Genomic DNA, 19,156 nt, shown 5'->3' with positions numbered 1-19,156 from the left:
TTTACAGATGAGAAGACTAAAGATCGGTTTACAAAAGATGCATCAATTCTGTCCTTGAGTCTGGACTTCCAGTCACTGAAGAGAATGTAGAAACATTAAGTTGCTTCTTTAAAGAGAGTCACAGTAATAATAGTTAGCCCTTGATGATTAACCTTGATGGACTTGCTCATTCCACCAGTGCAACCATCAGGGACAATTTGGGGCTGTCTGCAATGGAGAATACCATCTGTATCCAGGGAAAGAATTGTGGAGTTTGAGCAAAGACCGAGGACTATTAACTTTAATTTAGAAAAAAGCCTGATATTTTATTGTCTGATCTTGCTATCTCTCATACTTTGTTTCTTTCTTAAGGATATGATTTCTCTCTCATCACACTCAGTTTGGATCAATGTATACCATGGAAACTATGTAAAGACTGACAAACTGCCTTCTGTGGGGGGAGGGAGGAAAGTAAGATTAGGGGGACAATTGTAAAACTCAAAATAAAATCTTTAAAAAAATAACGGTTACCATTTATATTGCCCTCTAAGGACTGCAAGTTTCTTAGGAAGAAGGAAGAGGAGTTGGAGAAATTGAGGAAGGCAGTGATTAAATGACATGTCCAGCACTACCCAGCTACTAATTGTCTTAAGTTGGATTTGAACTCAAAGCCTCTTTTGTCTAGGTTCAGAGCTCTGTTGGTGTCCCCTAGATGTCAAAATTCTGCTAATGTCATCTGCCCCAGTTCTTGTAGCTTGTCCCTGGCAGAGTCAGGCATTAGGCTCCAGATGTCCTCACTGTTCTTTCCGTCACACTAACCCACCTAAAACTTCAGCGACTCTAAAGAATTCTGACTCTGAAAGAAGTCATGATGTTAATAAAAAAGGAAACAATAGCCTTGTATTAGGAGAAGTATGGTACAGTGGATGGGTAGTCAGGGCACCATGATTCAAATCCTATTTCTGCCACCCTGAAAGACCTCAGGTAATCACTTAACCTCTCTAGATAGCTGTAAAACAAGGTCGTTGGACTTTACAATCTCTAGAACATACAGTGCCTGGTGCATAGTAGGCATCTGATAATTGTTTATTGATTGAATGATGGATTTAATCAACCAAGAAGCGTTTATTAGATACTTTCTAAGTGACTTTCTCAGTTACTGGGCCAAAAGCTGGCCCTACAAAGTTAAAGGACCAGAGGTGATTCAGGCCACCCATGATTCCAGGCTTGGATACATCATAATGAAGGTGTCGAAGACTATGGGCAAGAAGCTCATACCAGGGAGTGTGGGATGAATGAATGAATGAATCTTGGAAGAATCTGCCAAATTGTTCAGGCTGGCACAGGTGAGTGTTGGGAATTACCAGATTAACACTGGCAAGAGCTCCAAACTCGGGGACAGGGAAACAGAGTGTTGGATAAGGATAAGATCCCATTCCAGAAATCAGGAAAGTAATCAGCAACCAATCCAAAGGTCAAAATCAGTGAGTTAGATTTCTAAAAGCATAGAGTCACAAGTTTAGAGTCAAAACTAGGGGATCTCTATGGAGCTGCATTAGGAAAGGAAATTGAAAGAAAAGGCACCAATCATCCCAACAGTGAGGACTGTATCATTTTTCTAGTCCTCTGTTGGCCAACACTGCCATTGAATTGAAATCAGGGCAGCTATGAGCCTGGAAAAGATGGCCCACCGGAATGGGCCCATGGAGAACAAGGAAATAGATAGTCGGAAAGATGCTGACAGACAAGGCAAGATGAAATGTCCAAGTGATGTGCGTCAGCTAGGTGCCTCACCATTATAATAGTTATAATAATTGCTCATATTTATAGAACAATTTTGCCAAGCTGTATATTTTATCTCACTTGATCCCAGCCAGCATCATTCTGGGGTAAGCTGACTCAATGATGAACCCATGTATATTATAGAGAATGCACGCCATTTATTTGATTGTGGGAAATAGCGCTTTCCTCACTCCAGCTGCTTCGGGACCTAAGGTATATGGGGTATATGGGGTAAAAAAGAGAATGTTGTATACAATTAGAAAAAGCAAACCAAACCCAGCATGCAACTCTGTCTATGGGTCTCCCCCACAGAGAGGGGAAACACTGTTTACTTCCTCACTAGCCTCCAGAGACGAAGTTAATTGGTTCAGTTGTGCATCAGCCCAGTTGAGGTCAAGCTCCAAAGAGAAGGGGCTTAGGGAGTTTTTGCAGGCTACTTTTGGAAATGTGTCACAGCCAAAGACAACGAGAAATTCTGGGTGCCATCTTAGAGGGAAGACACGAGACATTGCTGAGAGCACCCATTCTTTTTGAGTCTCCATTTTCTTATTTACCAAATGAGAGCTTGGACTAGACTAGGGTTCTTAACTGGCCTGTGTTATGGACCCTTGGGGCAGTACGGTTAAGCCTAAGGACCTTTCAGAAACATTTTTGAAAAATCGTAATTGAAGGAACTACTAAAGATAAGTGAAAATCAAGATGCATCCCCCCCCCCCCTTCAAGTTTAAAGACCGCTAGAAATTTGTCTATGGATCCCAGGTTAAAAATTCCTGGATTAATTGATCTAGAAGGTCCCTTTGAACTCTATGTTCTATGTTCTAAGATCTGTCCCACCTTTGGTATTCCATGCTTCAGAGCTGGATGGAATGCCAGGGTTGGAAGGGGTCTTCAGGGGATGTCAGAGCTGGGAGGCAATCCCAGAACCCCAGAATCAGAACTGGGAGGGCTCTCAGCAGTCATCCAGTCCACCCCATTGGTGAAAGGAATTTCTCCTATAATACACTATACAAATGATCATCCACTTCAGCTTGGAAGGTGCAGGGGAGTCCAGTCCTCCTCTAGGAGGCCACTTCTGGATAGTTCTGGATCATTATTTGGATGTTTGTCTTGTCTTTCAGTTTAAATCAAATTCTTTTTGCAGCTTCTGCCCCTTCTCCCTGGGGCCAAACAGCCTAATCTTTTGTCCTCATGGCAATACAGGGGACAGAATGTGGCTGAATCAGGATGGAACCAGAAGCAAGTGTTTTAGATGGAGCTTGATTGGTAAGATCCCTAATAATGTTTGTCCTTCATTTTCTAAGACCATGACATCAGGGAGGTGATGTCATGACAAACACGTGAATTGGGTTTGAGTAAGGGAGGCTGTGCTAAGTCACCAACCTCACTTTCTCCTCCAGAGCCATCTGGGTCCAGTGGCCAGATAGGAATCAGGATGACTGGAGACGATCCTGGTTGTGAGATAGAGTTAAGTGACTTGACCAAGGTCACACATCCGAGAGTCAAATCTCTGAGACTGGATTTGAACCCCTGAACTCCTGACTCCAAGGCCAGTGCTCCATCCTCTGTGTCTGGAAGTCATCAACTCGGCCTAGAGACACCATTTAGCAGTCGTGTTAGTAAATTTACTGCTTGGGCTCTTTTCCACACAGGCGAAACCCAGGGGCTTGTTGGCAGCTGCCAATATCATTATTTCTGAAAGAACTTTTAAAGAGTGGAAACTTGGCAGCTAGGTTGGGTGGTTAAAACTCACAGAGAGCTGCTGCCAACCTCTGTTTCTCGGAAGACCACCCCCTCCCCCTTCTGTCTGTGTCTGATATCCCATGCTGTCCCAGGGCCCCGTGTCCTCGGGGAGAGAAAGGTGAAAACAGATGTCAACAGGTGGCTTCTGAGAAAATTCAAGGCTGGACCCTTTCATGCCTTTGCAAATGTCCCAGAGTTAGAGATATTTGCACTATGGTTATCCAGGAACCATCCTCTTTCTATGACAGGACTGAAACTAGGCAAGTTTAGTACTGGACTGGAAGCCAGGGTTAATGATGACCTTGTCACACACTGGCAGGGTGGCCTTGGGAAAGTCACACAGGGGATGAACAGAACCATTGCTTTAGAGCTGGACATTAAGTTCAACCACACTTCACAGAGGAGGAAATTGAGGCCCACAGAGAAGTGATTTGACCAAGGTCAAAGGATCATAGATTTAGAGATGGAAGGGACCCTAGAATCCAGCTGACATTTTTTGAATGAGAAAAGGGTTAAGTGGGTTTCAAGGGTCACATAACTAATGTCAGAGACAGAATTTGAACCCAAATCCTTGACTCCAAAGGAAAATTAGATGGCACCATAGAGCATAGAACACCAGGCCTGGAGTCAAGAAGACTTGTGTTCAAATATGACCTCAGACACTTACTAGCTGTGTGACCTTAGGCAAATCATTTCACCCTGTTTGCCTCACTTTCCTCAATTTTAAAATGAGCTGGAAAAGGAACTCACAAACCACTTCAAGATCTCTGCCAAGAAAATTCCAAATGGGGTCACAAAGAGTCAGACACAACCGAAAATGACTGAATAACAACACTGACTCCAAAGTCTATGGTTTTTTCCCATGTGAACAAGTTGACTTCCTTGTGGCATTGTCCAGGGATGGGAACATACTTCTCAGTGAGGCTGGGGGGGTCTATGCTTCCTCCCTTAGATGACCAATACCATCTCTATGTTTCACCTCAGGAGCCTTCCTTGGCCTCCCCTACCTGTGAGTGTTCTCCCATGTCCCTTCTGCCACCATGAATGGGGCATTGCTCTAGAGCAGTTATCAAACACGCAGTGAGTGGCCAACACTGGATTATAATGTAATTGGGAAATAGTTAACAGAATAAAAATACAGTAAAACATAGAAAATGTCAATTTGTGGTTTTTTTAAAGACAATATATCCCCACAGGAATCTTTATATATATAATTAGTGGGGCCTGCATCTATTTGATTTTGACACTGGTGATATCATCAGAGTACTGTCATTTAGCCAGAAAGCTTCCTAAGGCAGGGCTGGGGGCTTTCTCCTTCCCAGGGAGAGCATCCTTCTTCCCTATGACTCCTGTGATCCCTGGGCTTTGATTGAGGGCCCTCTTCCTAGTCCCATCTTTCCTTCCGTGGCCCTCAAGAGGCTGGCTATCAGACTCTCTGGAGCTCCTTTCTTCTGGTCCAGACCATCCCCTCATCTCTCCCCCAGCTGTACTTGCACCAAACTTTAAAGTTATTGTTCAGAAAATGGAGATCAGACCTCTCCACTTCACAAGACTTGTTGGGAGAATCAGATGAGGTGACAAATGTGGAAACACTTTGTAAAGTCGAGGCTGAGGCAGATGTCAGGAGCTGTTACTGGACTGTATTGTTATTATAAGGTAAGTTAGAATTGTCTAAGAATCCTCTGGACCTTTTTTTTTTTTCAGGACCATTACTGAATTTAGAAGTGTCTCCATGTCTGGTCTGCTGAAGGAACTTGGGTTCTTAGATCTAGAGTCAACTGGTTCAAACCCTTCATTTTACAGATGAAGAAACTGTGGTCAGGAAGGTTCAGTGACTTACCCAAGGTCACTTAAAAGAAGCCCTCATTCCCCCCTTGCCTGAGGGGTGAATAGTCTCCACTGAAAGCTTATTCATTAGTTCAAGGAAGGATTTCATAGTTGTAGTGCAGGAGAAAGAACACTGGAGTATAAGCTGGAAGACCTGGGCTCAAATTACAGCTTTGGCCCTCATTTGCCTGTGTCATCTTGGGCTAGTCACTCAGCCTCAGTTTCCTCATCTATAAATGGGTCAAAATATTGAAAGTCTTGACCAACTGCGACTTCAGTGGCCTGATGTTTCCTGCCTAATGGAAAGGAGAGAGGGTGAATGAGGGGATAAAGTGAATGAGAGAGTGAGTGAGAGAGAGAGAGAGAGAAATGTAATGTATAGAGAGAAATGTATGAATATAAATATAGAGAAATGTATTTATATAGAAAATATATATACACATTATATATAAATATATATTTATATTTACACACAGAGAGATAGAGAAGAAATTTAGAGTCAGGAGAGGGAACTGAGAATAAGAGTCTGGATAGATGTAAAAAGAGAAGAGAGAGAGGGGAAAAAAGAAGAGAGGGAAGGAGAGTAGAAAGAAAGGAAGCAAGGTGGGGTAGGGAGAGAAAGAATAAGGTGCAAGAAGAGAGACAATTAAGTGGGGAGGGAAAGCGATTCTCCCCCAATATGTGATGCCAGCCTGTAAGTCTGAAGTTAATGAGGAAATGAGGAAAAAACAAGCCCCAGGAGGGCTCATCCAATGCATCTCTTTCCCTGCTTGGAGACCATTTCTTTGCATAGCTCAGCAAGTGTGGCTTCTGCACATCTCAGACCTTTAAGAAAATTCCACAGTGAAAGGTATTTAGCTGTCAGCAAAAAAAATATATTGTAGCTGTATTGGGCCATGAGGAATAAAGGAAAGTAAGTGCTATATAATTTTATTTATTTATATTTTTAAGGAATGAGTGATGCCGATGACTTCGATCCTTTGTCAGTGTCTTGACTTGGTGAAATAATGGCACTAGGAGTCATGTTGTCTGTGTCAGACTAATAGAAGGCTGTGAGGGTGTCCTTGACATGGGAGGTGTCATGGGAGAGTTGCCTAGGGGATGCTTGGGATGATAAGGCTTCTGACCTGGTAGGGGAAAGGAAGAGACAAGCACTAGCCTTTCCAAATAGCTCCCCTGAGAGTGTCCAGGTAGACCTCAGCTTGCCTCCAAAGTGGCAGGATATACCTGGCATCCCCTCTCATTCGGAGACCTTGGTGGGTCACCTTTCTAGAGAGCAAAGCCTTGTGGTAGCCAGTCAGCCCTTGACCCCAAGCTGCTTACATTCCACCTGGGGAGACAATAAACACCAGGTATTCTGAGGATAGGAGAAATCCTCCTAGGAGAATGTAAGCTCCATGAGGGCAGGGCCTAGTTCACTTTTGTCTTTTTATCCACAGTGCCTAGCACATGGCCCTGCACATGAGAGAAACTTGGTAATTTCTTGCTGATGGACTGATTAAAGGTCTCTTTGAGATCTAACTTTATGATTCTACGAACTCCCATAGAGTGGAAGCTGCTTGAGGGCAGGGATGGTTTCTTTTTTTTGTCTTTTTGGGGGCATGGTAGTTGCTTAATAAATGTGTGCTCATCTGGCTTAAATAGAATGCTTCAGCAGGATTCAGATAAGAAGCTAAGAGTGATAGGAAGGCAAACAACATCTGTATCCATTGAACACTGGAGGCAGGTCAGCTCCTACCTGTGGTCAGAAACTAGCCTCTTCCCTCTCCTTTGTGAGGAAGTCCTGGGCAGCCGAGTCTAAAAACCACAGGCTGTCCTCGGTCTTTAAAAGTTCCACCTGGGGCAGTTAGGTGGATAGAGCACCAGCCCTGGAGTCAGGAGGACTTAAGTTCAAATCCGGCTTCAGACACTTAATAACGACCTAGCTGTGTGACCTTGGGCAAATCACTTAACCCCGTTGCCTTGCCAAAAAAAAAAAGTCTCACCACTGATTAATACAGAAGGATTTTCTGTGATTCTGGCTGCTGAGCAGGCGCCTGTCAAATCTGGCCTCATCTTTGCTTCTTACCAACTTGGCAGTAATTGGCTATCAATGTTATGTGCTAGAACAACCAAGGGATGCTCATTATATTTCTCTGCTTTTTTCCTTGGGTCTGCAGCTGCCCCAGGCCCTATGAACACAGTACAGTTTGATGTTCTTGTCTTTTAGGCCTATCTGAGATTGCTCCGAGGAAAGGAAAGCTGGAATATCAGACACTTGGGGTTGAATCCTGGTTAAGACCCTTTATCCCCTAGATCTAGACCTCGGAGATTCTGACCCAAGTCTCTTCATCTGCCAGAAGAAGATACTGAGATTCAGAGAGGTGGTGACTTGCTCAAGGTCAAACTGCTAGAGACAGAATTTGAATCCAACTCTTCCTAAAGCTGTCAAACCAATTCAATTGGCAAGAAACGTAACCTCTGTTTGCATCAGTTTTTTTCAACTGTAAAAAATGGGAGCACCTACCACCTAATATGAGGATCAAGAAAGATCATATTGTAAAGCTCAGTGCAGTGATTAAGAAAAGATAAGAGCTATATAAATACTAGCTATGATCTGTGAAATGGGTATGGGAAGCACCTAATCAGTGACTGGTCACTGAAGGATTAACAAGACCTACCTCACAGGGTTGCTAGGAAGAAATGATCTCCACCCCTTTTCATTTACTGTTTTCCTTTCCTAGAGGGTCTCCTCCTTCCCCTCTGCCTCTAAGAATTCCCAGGTTTTTCCCCAAAGCTCAGGTTCAGAGCCTCTGGTGTTAAGCTTCTCTTGCTCTCTGAAGCTGCTGCTACCCCTTCTTCCAGAAGAAGCCCCACCTGGGGATTTATGTTATGGCAATAGCTAAGTGGTGCTGGGACTGGAATTGGGAAGAGCTGAGTTCAAATGTGACCTCAGACACGGAGTAGCTGTATGACCTTGGAAAAGTCACTTCACTCTGCCAATTTCCTCATGTATTTCCTTCCTTCCATCTACTCATTCATCTATCTCTCCTGTCTCTCTCTCCTTCCTTCTAACCACTATACATCTGTCAATTTATCCTTTCTCTCTTTCTAGCTCTATTGTAATATTTTTATTTCCTTCTTTCCATTCATCTATCCATTTATCGTGATCTTCTTTCTCCTTCCTTCCATTCATCCATTTATTCTTTTTGTCCTTCTATCTATCTATCTATCTATCTATCTATCTATCTATCTATCTATCTTTGTATCCATCTATATATCTATCTTATCTAGGCAGCTATCTATGTATCTGTCTCTCTATCTCTATCTATCTATCTATCTCTATCTCTCTATCACTCTCTATGATCTATCTATCCATCCATCCATCCATCCATCCACCCATCATCTATCTTTACCAATACTGAAACAGTTTCACCAAGTGATTGAAATTCCAAAGCTTTTTCCATGAAGGAAAACAAAAGCCTCTGCAAATAAAGCAGTTGTTTAAACCTGAGACTGTTCCATACTTTGTTTCTACTAAAATTGCCAGCCTTTCCTTAAAGATATTTATTTTTGAACAAAATCCCCCAAGTAGCCCATGGGTGATTCTAAGGAATAAGGGGCTGGGCTGGAGGTGGGGAGCTGGGGGGGGGTAGAACATCGTACCAGCCCTTTGGGGCCCTCTGGTCCAACCTCTCTTCATTTTGCAGAGGAGGAAAGTGAAGGGTGGGGTGACTCAGTGATCTGGCAGAAGGGAACAGGACCCCAGGACTAGAACCCCAGATCCAGGGATTGCTCCCTTATAACAGGCATTTTTGAATGTGAGACTCCTTTCTTTTTGCTGTCAGCTGCTGCCTTGAGATGGATAGGTTGGAGGGTATGAACAATTAAATCACTTTTCTTATATAATTTAAATTATCATAGAGAACAGCAACACCAACACACATTTGGCAGTAGTAAATTAACCTGTATGCGTTTGCCTTCCCCTTCCCCTTTCTCTTCAGGCCTGAGTATTTCTGTCTTTGCCAATCTGATGGCTTTGCCAATCTGATGACTGGGGGCATAGCCCAGAGTCATTTCATTTGCATTTCTATTGGGAGGGTCCCAGATCTCTAATTTCAGCGGTATAGGGTCCTCCTCTGCCCTCATTCTTTACCTTCAGGGCTTTAGGGAGTCACTATGGGGCCTTAGCTTCATAGCCAGGCTGTATCTAACTGAAGGTCTTCCTGGTTCAGGGCTGGCTCTCTCCTACTATAAATACCATTGCTTTGGGGTATCTCCTCCCCCCACCATGGTTGCTGCCTGATTTGTTTGCTTGAGTCATTTCATCCAAATTAATTTTTATTCATTTTGCATATATTTGTTTCCTTGGCTAGATCCCTGTTGTCCTTGGTCTCTCCTTCCCCAGTAGAATTTAGATTCCATAGGGCCAGGGCCTTGGAATCACAGGTCAAGAGTTAGTTGGGATCCAAGAGGCCATCTGGTGTAACCTTCATTTTACAGAATAGGAAACTGAGGCCCAGGTGAAATGACTTGCCTAAGGTCACCTAAGCAGGAAACATCTGGGGAGTGTACTCTCAGTCCAGGGTTCCGTCCACTGTGGCCCACTCCAGTGGAAGGGACTGCAGAGGCTAGCTAATGTGACTCCCTCTTCACAGGAAATGGAGACCTACATGGCCAAGGTCACCCAGGCAGAGACTTGAACCCTGGTCTCTGACTCCAAAGCCAATACACTCAATGCTGTTGTAATAACAGTTCCTGTTTAGTTAGTCCTTGAAGGTTTGCTCAGTGCTTACAAACATTATCTCATTTGGTCCTCACAACCACTCTGGGAGATAGATGCTGCTCTTATCCCCATTTTACAGAAGAGGAAACTGAGGCAGGCAGAGATTGAGTTCCTTGGCCAAGGTCTGACATTCAGTGAGTGTCTGAAGATTAGAACTCAGGGCTTCCTGGCTCCTGGTCCAGGGTTCTGACTGGGCCACCCAGATACTAGGCCTCGCCTCTCCTGCCCAACCCCTGACCTACCGCAGGGCCTTAAGAAATGCCTATTGAATGAATGAATGAATGAATGAATGGATCAAACCAACATGATTCAGCATGCAAATTCTGGGGATGGATCACCATCCAGTTTTTCAGTGATTAATTGAGAGCTAAGGATAGAAAACAGCTGGGACCCACTGACAGGCCAAAGAATCCTAGGCAGGAAGAAGCCCCCTAGCGAGGGGCAGCATCCACGTGCTGAGACCCCCGCCCCCAGTTGCATCACAAAAATAGGCCAGCATCTGGGATTGGCGTCTCAACCCTCCCGAACCAGATCACAGGGTTTTTATAGTTTTTCCAGGGGCTGTGGGTCTGGGTATGAGCAGGAACACATGGATGGTTTTTTCTTTCAAACATGAAAAGAAAATAGAATTGCCTGAGAGCAACGGCAAGCCTGGAGAGGCTTAGGCAATGGAAGTCACAGGCCTGCCAACGAGGGAAAGCTCACAAAACCCTACCGTGAAAAAGAAAATCCGCCAACCCAAGGGCTCAGGCACAGAGGCTCATGATGCACACGTGGCACATACACTCACACAACTCAACTTGCACACATACACACGCACACACTCACATGCACATACACTTATCCTCTTACACACGTATTCACATACACATTTATACACTCACATGTCCATGCACTCATACCCACTTCCGTACACACATTCACACAGATATACATTTACACACATCCATGCACTCATATTTACTCACATACATATTTATACACCCCACTCCCATTCTCACACACACTCCCATTCACATCTGCACTCTTATACACACTTACATACACATTTACACACTCCCAGTCACACACACTCGCACATATCCTCTCATACACATATTCACATATTCACATATACACGTTCACAACACACACAGTCACAGACATTTACACAATTCCAGTCACACACTTCCATACACACATTTTACACATGTACTCCTATATACACACTCCCATTCACACATACACTTCCATACACACATATCTATATTTACACACTCACATGGACAAGACACATACCCAGTCACATACACATATACATACAGTTCCATTCACACACACACATTTTACATGTTCACTCTTATACACACACCCTTTCAGTTACATATACACATATTTATCCACACTCACACTCACTCTCACATAGACATTTACACTCACATGCACTCAAACACACACTCACATGCATTTACACATGTCCATATCTACACATTCACACATACATTCCTATACAGTCATTTACACATTTCCACAGTTCTATTCATGCACACTCCTGTACACACAGTCACAATTCACTCCTATATACACACACTCCCATTCCCATATAGTTATAGACACATTCACACACACATTCACTCATACACATAGGCATTTACACACATACACACTTACACTCAAGTCCTCATACACACATTTACACATCCCCTTTCACACACACTCCTGTACACACATTCACTCATACCCTCATATCCACAGTCACAAATACATTTACATACTCCCATTCACACACACACACACACACACACACACACACACACACACACACACATTCACAATACACTCACCTTGTACCCATTTGTGCCCAGGCAGGACCATGATAGCCAATGAACATGATCCCATCACCCATCTCCACCGAAAACCAAAACCAAAGGCCCTACTTACCTTTCAATCTGGAGGGTGACTTTGGACGGTTCCACATTGGGATTTTCCCACTCCATCTGAGGGCAGTGCATGAAATAGCAGAGGGTATATAGTGCCTCGGGCTCCCAATACAGTGCCACCTGCTTGTGGTGCATGGGCGTTCCGTTGCCATACTGCTTGGCATGGAGGGGCTGCAGGTGATGCATTGCTCTGGATACCAGGTCACCTGAGGGAAGAAATCAGATGAAATGATCATGGGCCTGGGAGCTGGAAGGACCTCGCATGGAGGACCCCAGGCTCAACCCTCTCATTCTATGGATGGGCAAACTAAGGTTTAGGAAGATTGGCTAACTTGCTCAAGACCACACAGGCATAAATCAGAGCCGGAAGGTGCTCAGAAGCTATCTACTTCAACTCTCTTGCTTTCCAAATGAGGAAGTTGAGACCCAGAGAAGTGGGCCTAGGGTCTCAGAACTAGTAAAAACCAGAGGGAGGATCTGAACTCAGGTCCTCTGTCCCCAGTATCTATGTTCTTGCCACCGTACTAAATGTTTTCAAGATACCCATCACTCTGGAAATGCAAATACAAGGCACTATCTTATCTATAAAGGGTTTTAAAAGAAGGCTATATTTTCCAAAATTCCAACTCAGGCAATCCAGAATCACCCCATCAACACCCCTCCTCCCTCCCAATGAGGAAACCTAGAAAAATAAAATGATAAGTTGAGGTCATGCTGGAGCTTTGTTTACAGACTTAATGTTTATAGACATTAAAGAATGTTTATATTTGACATAGTAAATTCCTAAGAGGGCTAGACTCAGGTCCAGTTCTGCTGCCTTCTTGGTCATTATTCATCAGTTTAGCGTTTGTCCTTTGAATCCTCCTTTGAAGGAGGATAAGAAAAAATGTCTCTTTTTTTTTCTTTTAGGTTTTTGAAAGGCAATGGGGTTAAGTGACTTACCCAAGACCACACAGCTAGGTAATTATTAAATGTCTGAGGCTGGATTTGAACTTGGGTACTCCTGACTCTAGGGCCAGTGCTCTATACACTGCGCCACCTAGTCGCCCCCAAAATGTCTCATTTTGGGAAGGATTAAGAAAAGTCCCTTAAGGGAAAAGTGAGGGGGGGGTATGGAAGGTAGAGTCTGGAAAAAGGGTCTTCTTGGAATCACTTCTGTGTAAGGGACACAACCATTCCTTGAAGTCCCTAGGTAGGCTCTGATCTTGCTTCCTCCTACCTTTGCCATTCCATAGTCTGAATCCAAGCATTTGCTTCCCCCTAAAACACAAAATGGAAAGGTTTGGGTCTTCCCATGAGTCTGGGTGACTATTATCAGGGATGCGTGGAGATCAGGTTGGGCCAGTTGCTCTCCAAGGTTTCCTTCCAAAGCCTGAAACCCTGTGAAACTCTACTGGGAAGACTGCGTGAGCTCCAAACAATCACTAGGCAGAAATTCCTAGCAATCAGATACTATAGAGTTTGTGGTGGGACTGGGAGGAGAGAGGCCAGAGGGATGAAGTTCAGAATGAGTTTGCTCTGGATCAGAGATAAGCCATCAGAAAATGATTTGCAAGTCACTGCTCTGTTGGCACTAATCAGTTGATTATGAAATTAGAGGCAATTTGGGATTTTGGGGGGTCAAATATATTGGAGTATTGCCATTTCCTTCTCCAGCTCATTTTCCAGTTGAGGAAACTGAGGCAAACAGGGTTAGATGACTTGTCCAGGGTCATCTAATAGGTATCTGAGGCCAGATTTGAACTCATGAAGAGGAGTCTTTCCAACTCTAGCCCCTAGGCTTCACCTAGCATACTTTGCTACCTTGCATACCTGTACCTGCCTTCAAACACAGGATAATCACAGTTAAGTAACTTTCCCAAGGTCACACAGCCAAAGAAAGGTCAGAGAGATGATTCCTAATTCAAATTCAGGGCTCTTTCCTTACCACCAAATTGTCTTTCCTAGACAAGGCAGGCTGAGGTGATGGAAGATGGACACATTCCAATATTGCTTTGTATAAATGTACATTTTTTTTAGTGCTAGAAAAATATGCTTTCCTCAGGCCTAAGGTATTTATTTTGTGATAAGTCCAACTGCAGGTATTATAGCCAAAGCTGAGAGCTTCTGATGGACAGTAACGCAGAGAATGTCCTTCCAGGATAATACAGAGCCAGATACAAGGTGGAGGAAAGAGCTCAAAATACAGAGGATTGTAGGGAAAGAGGGGGAGAACAGCCCTAAGCCCCCAAACTAATTCCCCTGGGATGCTCTCCACAGTCCCTCTCTGACAGGATTATCTTATCTCTAAATGATGCTTTCTATTAGGACTTGTGAGTATGGGCATAGGGAAATATGCCAAATGTTCCAGGCAAATGGTCATATAGAGAACCACAAAATCTGGACCTTAGAGGCTACTGAGTCTAATTTCTCTCCTGGACACATAGCACTCATTTAACTTCTTAAATACTACCAGAAACAAATGTCACATTATTATAATTGTTTAGGCCATGTCAATAGGGTCTGATCTCATTTGAGGGTTTCTTGGCAAAGATACCAGAGTGGATTCCTTCTCCATCTCATTTTACAGATGAGGAAATGGGGTTGTGATTTGCCCAGGGTCTTAAAAGCTGGTATTTATCTGAGGCCAAATTTGAATTCAGAGCCTTCCGATTCCAAGCCCTGCACTCTATCCACTGTCCCACATTATTACATAGTTTTAATTGTCATTTGTCATATCACATGAACTGAGCTGAATATATATTGAATCAAAAATCTATATTCACCACTTGTCTTTAGGCAGATCCCTTGACCTTGTCTTACCAAGTCTCCTCCATTAAAGGAGTTGGATTCCATCAGAGGCTCTTACCCTGGAGTCTCTAAAAATGGCTTTTTATAAAAAAAAATGTATTTTGATGGCTTCATTTCCATATAATTAGTTTCCTTTGTTGTCATCCATATTTGATGTTATTCATTTAAAACCATTATTCTGAGAAGGGGGTCCATTGGGTTTCCCCAGACTGCCACAGTGGGGGTCCCAGGTCTCAGAAGACTTGAATAAGAAGTCTCTAAAGCCTCTGACATCCTCTCTGAGTGCCACATGAACAGATCCACAACTAAATGCATAATGATGAAAATTTGCTTCAGATTAAAGAGGTTAGGCTGTTGGGGTTTTTTTCCCCTTTCCTCTAGGGAAGGGGTGAGGGAAGAGGGCAAGGGAGGATATAAAATCTAGGAGAGCAGAGAATGCAAATGTAAGCTTAGCCACCTGGGGCCTCCAGCCGAGCGTGACCAGCTGCCCTGGGAGGGCCCTGGTTTGGAGCAGCCACCTTTCCAGGGCCTCATGCACATCTGCCCTGGCAGCTGGGCTGGGGAGGGGGAGAGAAGGGAGAGAGGAGTCAGGCATCATGGAGATGGAGATGACAGGAAATCTCAGAATGGGTCGATTTGCATCTTAAGCAGGAAATCCTGACCAGGGGCAGCTCAGAAACCTCTCCCTCTTCTCAATTGGCTGGAGTGCATTTGCTGGTTGACCAGAAAGGGCTAAAAAACTGAACCAAGGAGCAGGAATTAAGAGGAGAGAGGCAGGGAGAGGCAGGCCCCACTGGGAGGCATAGAAAGCAATGGATTTGGAGCTGGGTACTTGGGGTCCACTCTGGGCCCTGTGATTTCCTCTATTTGTGGCCATGGGACATTGAAAAGAGTCTGGATTTAGGTGGCATAGTGGATAAAGCACCGGCCCTGGAGTCAGGAGTACCTGGGTTCAAATCCGGTCTCAGACACTTAATAATTACCTAGCCGTGTGGCCTTGGGCAAGCCACTTAACCCCATTTGCCTTGCAAAAACCTAAAAAAAAAAGAGGCTAGAGGGGCAATTAGGTGGCACAGTGGATAGAACACTGTCCCTGGAGTCAGGAGGACCTGAATTCAAATCCAGCCTCAGACATTTAATAATTACCCTAGCTGTGTGACCTTGGGCAAGTCACTTAACCCCACTGCTTGCAAAAAAAGTAAAAAAAAAGTCTTCAAGAAGAGTGATCTAGCAAAAAGATGATGCAAATGACTGATTGTCTTAGACATTCATTCTTCATTCACTCATTCATTTTAGCCTTCAGGCTAAGCCTAGCATCTGGGATAGGAAGCCTGAACACTAGTCCTTCAGTGCCACTGGCTGGTAAAGGGAGAGAAGGACCAGGCTGCTAATTCAACCATGAATCAGTAGTCTATAGTCCTCTAAGGTTTATAAAGTATTTTCCTTTACCACAAGTCTCTCTGTTGGGCAGTTTAAATCATTATAATCTCCATCTGACATGAGGAAACTGAGGCCCAGAGATATTATAAGCGACTCAACAATGGTCACCCAGCTAAAGTCACAGCTGCCCTTGACTTGTGGGTTTCTTGGAGCTTGAGCCAAATGAAATATTTATTTTGAGTGATAGAATAACCTGTTTTTTTCCTCTCCAACCTCCACTGTATTAGAAAATTTGAAGAATTAGAAATTAGAAAATTCAAAAAAGTTAAGAAGGAAATATGGTATGGGGTCAGGACATAGCTAGCTAAAAAGGTGACCTTGGCAAGGCACTGGGCCCTTCTGAGTCAACTCCCTATAAAGTCAGTCAGATTAAATGATCACTATATCCCAGTTCTGACATTATATTCTGAGGTTTTTCTCATCTCTGATAATCTAAATTCTCATTTCTGATATTCCTTGTTCTTGGGGTCCTTCCAGGATTGACATTTTATGTTCTAAAATCCCTTCCAGTTGAGACTTTCTCTGTTCTACCACCTGTCTCGCCTTTGATACACTCTATTTCTATAGATAAAACTTTAATTTGGTTCATGATTCAGCAAATTGGCATAATTTGTTCCAGTTTTTGCTTCATGATTTGGTTCTATTAATCTACCTTAAATTACTTATCACGCACTGCCTCATATCATCAAATGTCTTTTCACCTGTCTTTTGCCTTAGTTGTTCAGGAAGACCAAGAGCTCTTCACCACTTCTTTGTAATCTTTCACTGAGCCTAAACAATATTTATTAACTGGTGAAACCAAGCCAGAGAAAGTCTCTCTCTCTCTCTCTCTCTCTCTCTCTCTCTCTCTCTCTCTTTCTTTGTTTCCCTCTCTCTCATTCATGTAATGAAAGTGAGGGGGTCAATCCAAGGGTGGCATCTTTGGTATCTCTGTAATGTCCAAAGAATCAAAGAAAGGAAGAGGGGCACTAGGTAAAGAATACTGGAGTTGGAGCCCAGTGGTTCAGATATATCTGCCTTTTATGACCTGTATGACTTTGGACAAGTCATTGAATATCCTTTGAGCCCAAGGACTCCTGCACATTGGATAGATCCCAAATGGAGGACTCTTGGAAAGAGATGGAAAAGAATTATAGAAAATAAAAATGCACAGAAGGTTTGTGTAAGCCCCACTGGAAGGTATTTCCACCCCAGTGAAACCATAGATCCATCAAAGTGTCACAGTACAGTAACAACAGTCCTGGAGGATGGTTTCACCATATGTTTGGAGTTCTCTTGAACTCCTTCCTTGCCCTTGACATCCCATACAAGAAATTTGTGTGCTGGCTGGACAAGATCTAAGATTTCTTCTAATCATGTAGGCAATAACCATTTATTAGGCACCAACAATGAGGAACTGTGCTAAATGTGGGGAATTCAAAGAAAGGCAAAGATGGTCTGTGCCCAAGGAACTCACAATCTAATGAGATTCAAACTCCAAATTTCTTTGATCACCTAATCTGGGGGATACTGAAGTTCTTTATAATAAGCTAAATATATATTTCACACACATATGTGATGATGTATATGTATATTGATATATATATGTATATATATATATACATATATTTATATATGATGTGTGATGTATATACATCCAACTGAGATCAACTAACCACTGCTATAAATGTATGTATGTAGCTGTAGACACAAGTGTAGCCCCTTCAGGACTTTCTATGTATCTGTGCATATATGTATGCCTATGTATCTGTGTATATATGTATGCCTAACTCTCTAATCTATACCTGCTCATCCCATCTATCTGTTTTATCTATCTATCCATCTTCTCTCTTGCTCTCTCCCCATCCATCCATCCATCCATCCATCCATCCATCCATCCATCCATCCCATCCATCCATCCATTACATAGCTAGCCCATTGAGAAGAAAGTACAAGATTCCTGTACTCTGAGGTCCTGAGACAATCCTGTATCAGGAGTCAATTCCAGTGAACTTAATCTATCCTATCAGTGCTCCAATTTCATTAGGAATGAATGGATCATTCCATTATCAACCAAGCAATGAGATTCTAAGTAAAAACAGTTTGAGTTTCTTTCCTGGGCAGTTAGAAAAGCAGGTGGCATCCTGGGCAGCCCAGAAGCTATAAGTAGAGACTGTCTTTGGGAATCATGGGTGATCAGTGCAGTGTTCAGAGATCTTGAGTTCTTGAAAATTATTCTTTTTTTATCATATTGTTATTCTAAGTTGTTCTGCTTCTATTCACTTCCTTCTGTAGCAGTTCCCAGTTTGTCTTCAAAACCACCTTTTTCATAATTTCTTATGGCACAATAATATTTCATCAAAAATGTATGTATCCTAATTTGTTTAGCCATTCCCCAATGGATGGGAATTCCCTTAGTTTCCAGATCTTTATCACTACAAAAATGATTACTATAAATCTTTCTGTGCACAGGAAGCTGTGCCTTGCATAGACCTGGTCACATCATCCCTCTCCCCAATGCTTGAGTTATTCTTTTCTGCCTCCTGAGCAAGTTGAGGCTCTTCAGCATGACATTCAAAACCTTCTAGAATGTAAGGACTACTCTATTTTTTAAACCTTATCTCTTATATTCTCTTTCATGACCCTTGGATTCCAGCCTATCTAATCCCTTCCACATGCTTACACTTTGCTTAGATTCTTTTCTCCGCGGAGGAAAATATCATGCCCTTCCCTCTTACTGGCCTCTTATATATCCTTTAAATTTGTTTTTCAGTTGTTTCATTCATGTCCAACTCTTCATGACCCCATTTGGGGTTTTCTTGGCAGAGATACTGGATGTTTTGCCATTTTCTTCTCCAACTCATTTTACCAGTAAGGAAACTGAGACAAATGGAGCTGGGCTAAGACATGTCTGAAGCTAGTTTGAATTCATGAA

General features: G+C 43.1%; 1 protein-coding gene across 3 annotated transcripts in view; it reads right to left on the bottom strand.

The window, feature by feature from the left end:
• Nucleotides 1-19,156, bottom strand: part of ABTB3 (ankyrin repeat and BTB domain containing 3) — a 284,630-nt gene that overhangs the window by 74,720 nt on the left and 190,754 nt on the right. For all 3 annotated transcript variants that reach the window (XM_074226775.1, XM_074226776.1, XM_074226777.1), the window contains exon 3: nucleotides 12,014-12,218. In XM_074226775.1, coding sequence (XP_074082876.1) covers nucleotides 12,014-12,218 — 205 coding nt within the window. The remainder of the gene's footprint in view (nucleotides 1-12,013; nucleotides 12,219-19,156) is intronic.

This window comes from Macrotis lagotis, chromosome 2 (assembly GCF_037893015.1).
Source record: "Macrotis lagotis isolate mMagLag1 chromosome 2, bilby.v1.9.chrom.fasta, whole genome shotgun sequence".
Taxonomy (NCBI): domain Eukaryota; kingdom Metazoa; phylum Chordata; class Mammalia; order Peramelemorphia; family Peramelidae; genus Macrotis; species Macrotis lagotis.
Note: the sequence above shows the minus strand (reverse complement) of the source record. Positions and strands in the feature narration are given on the sequence as shown.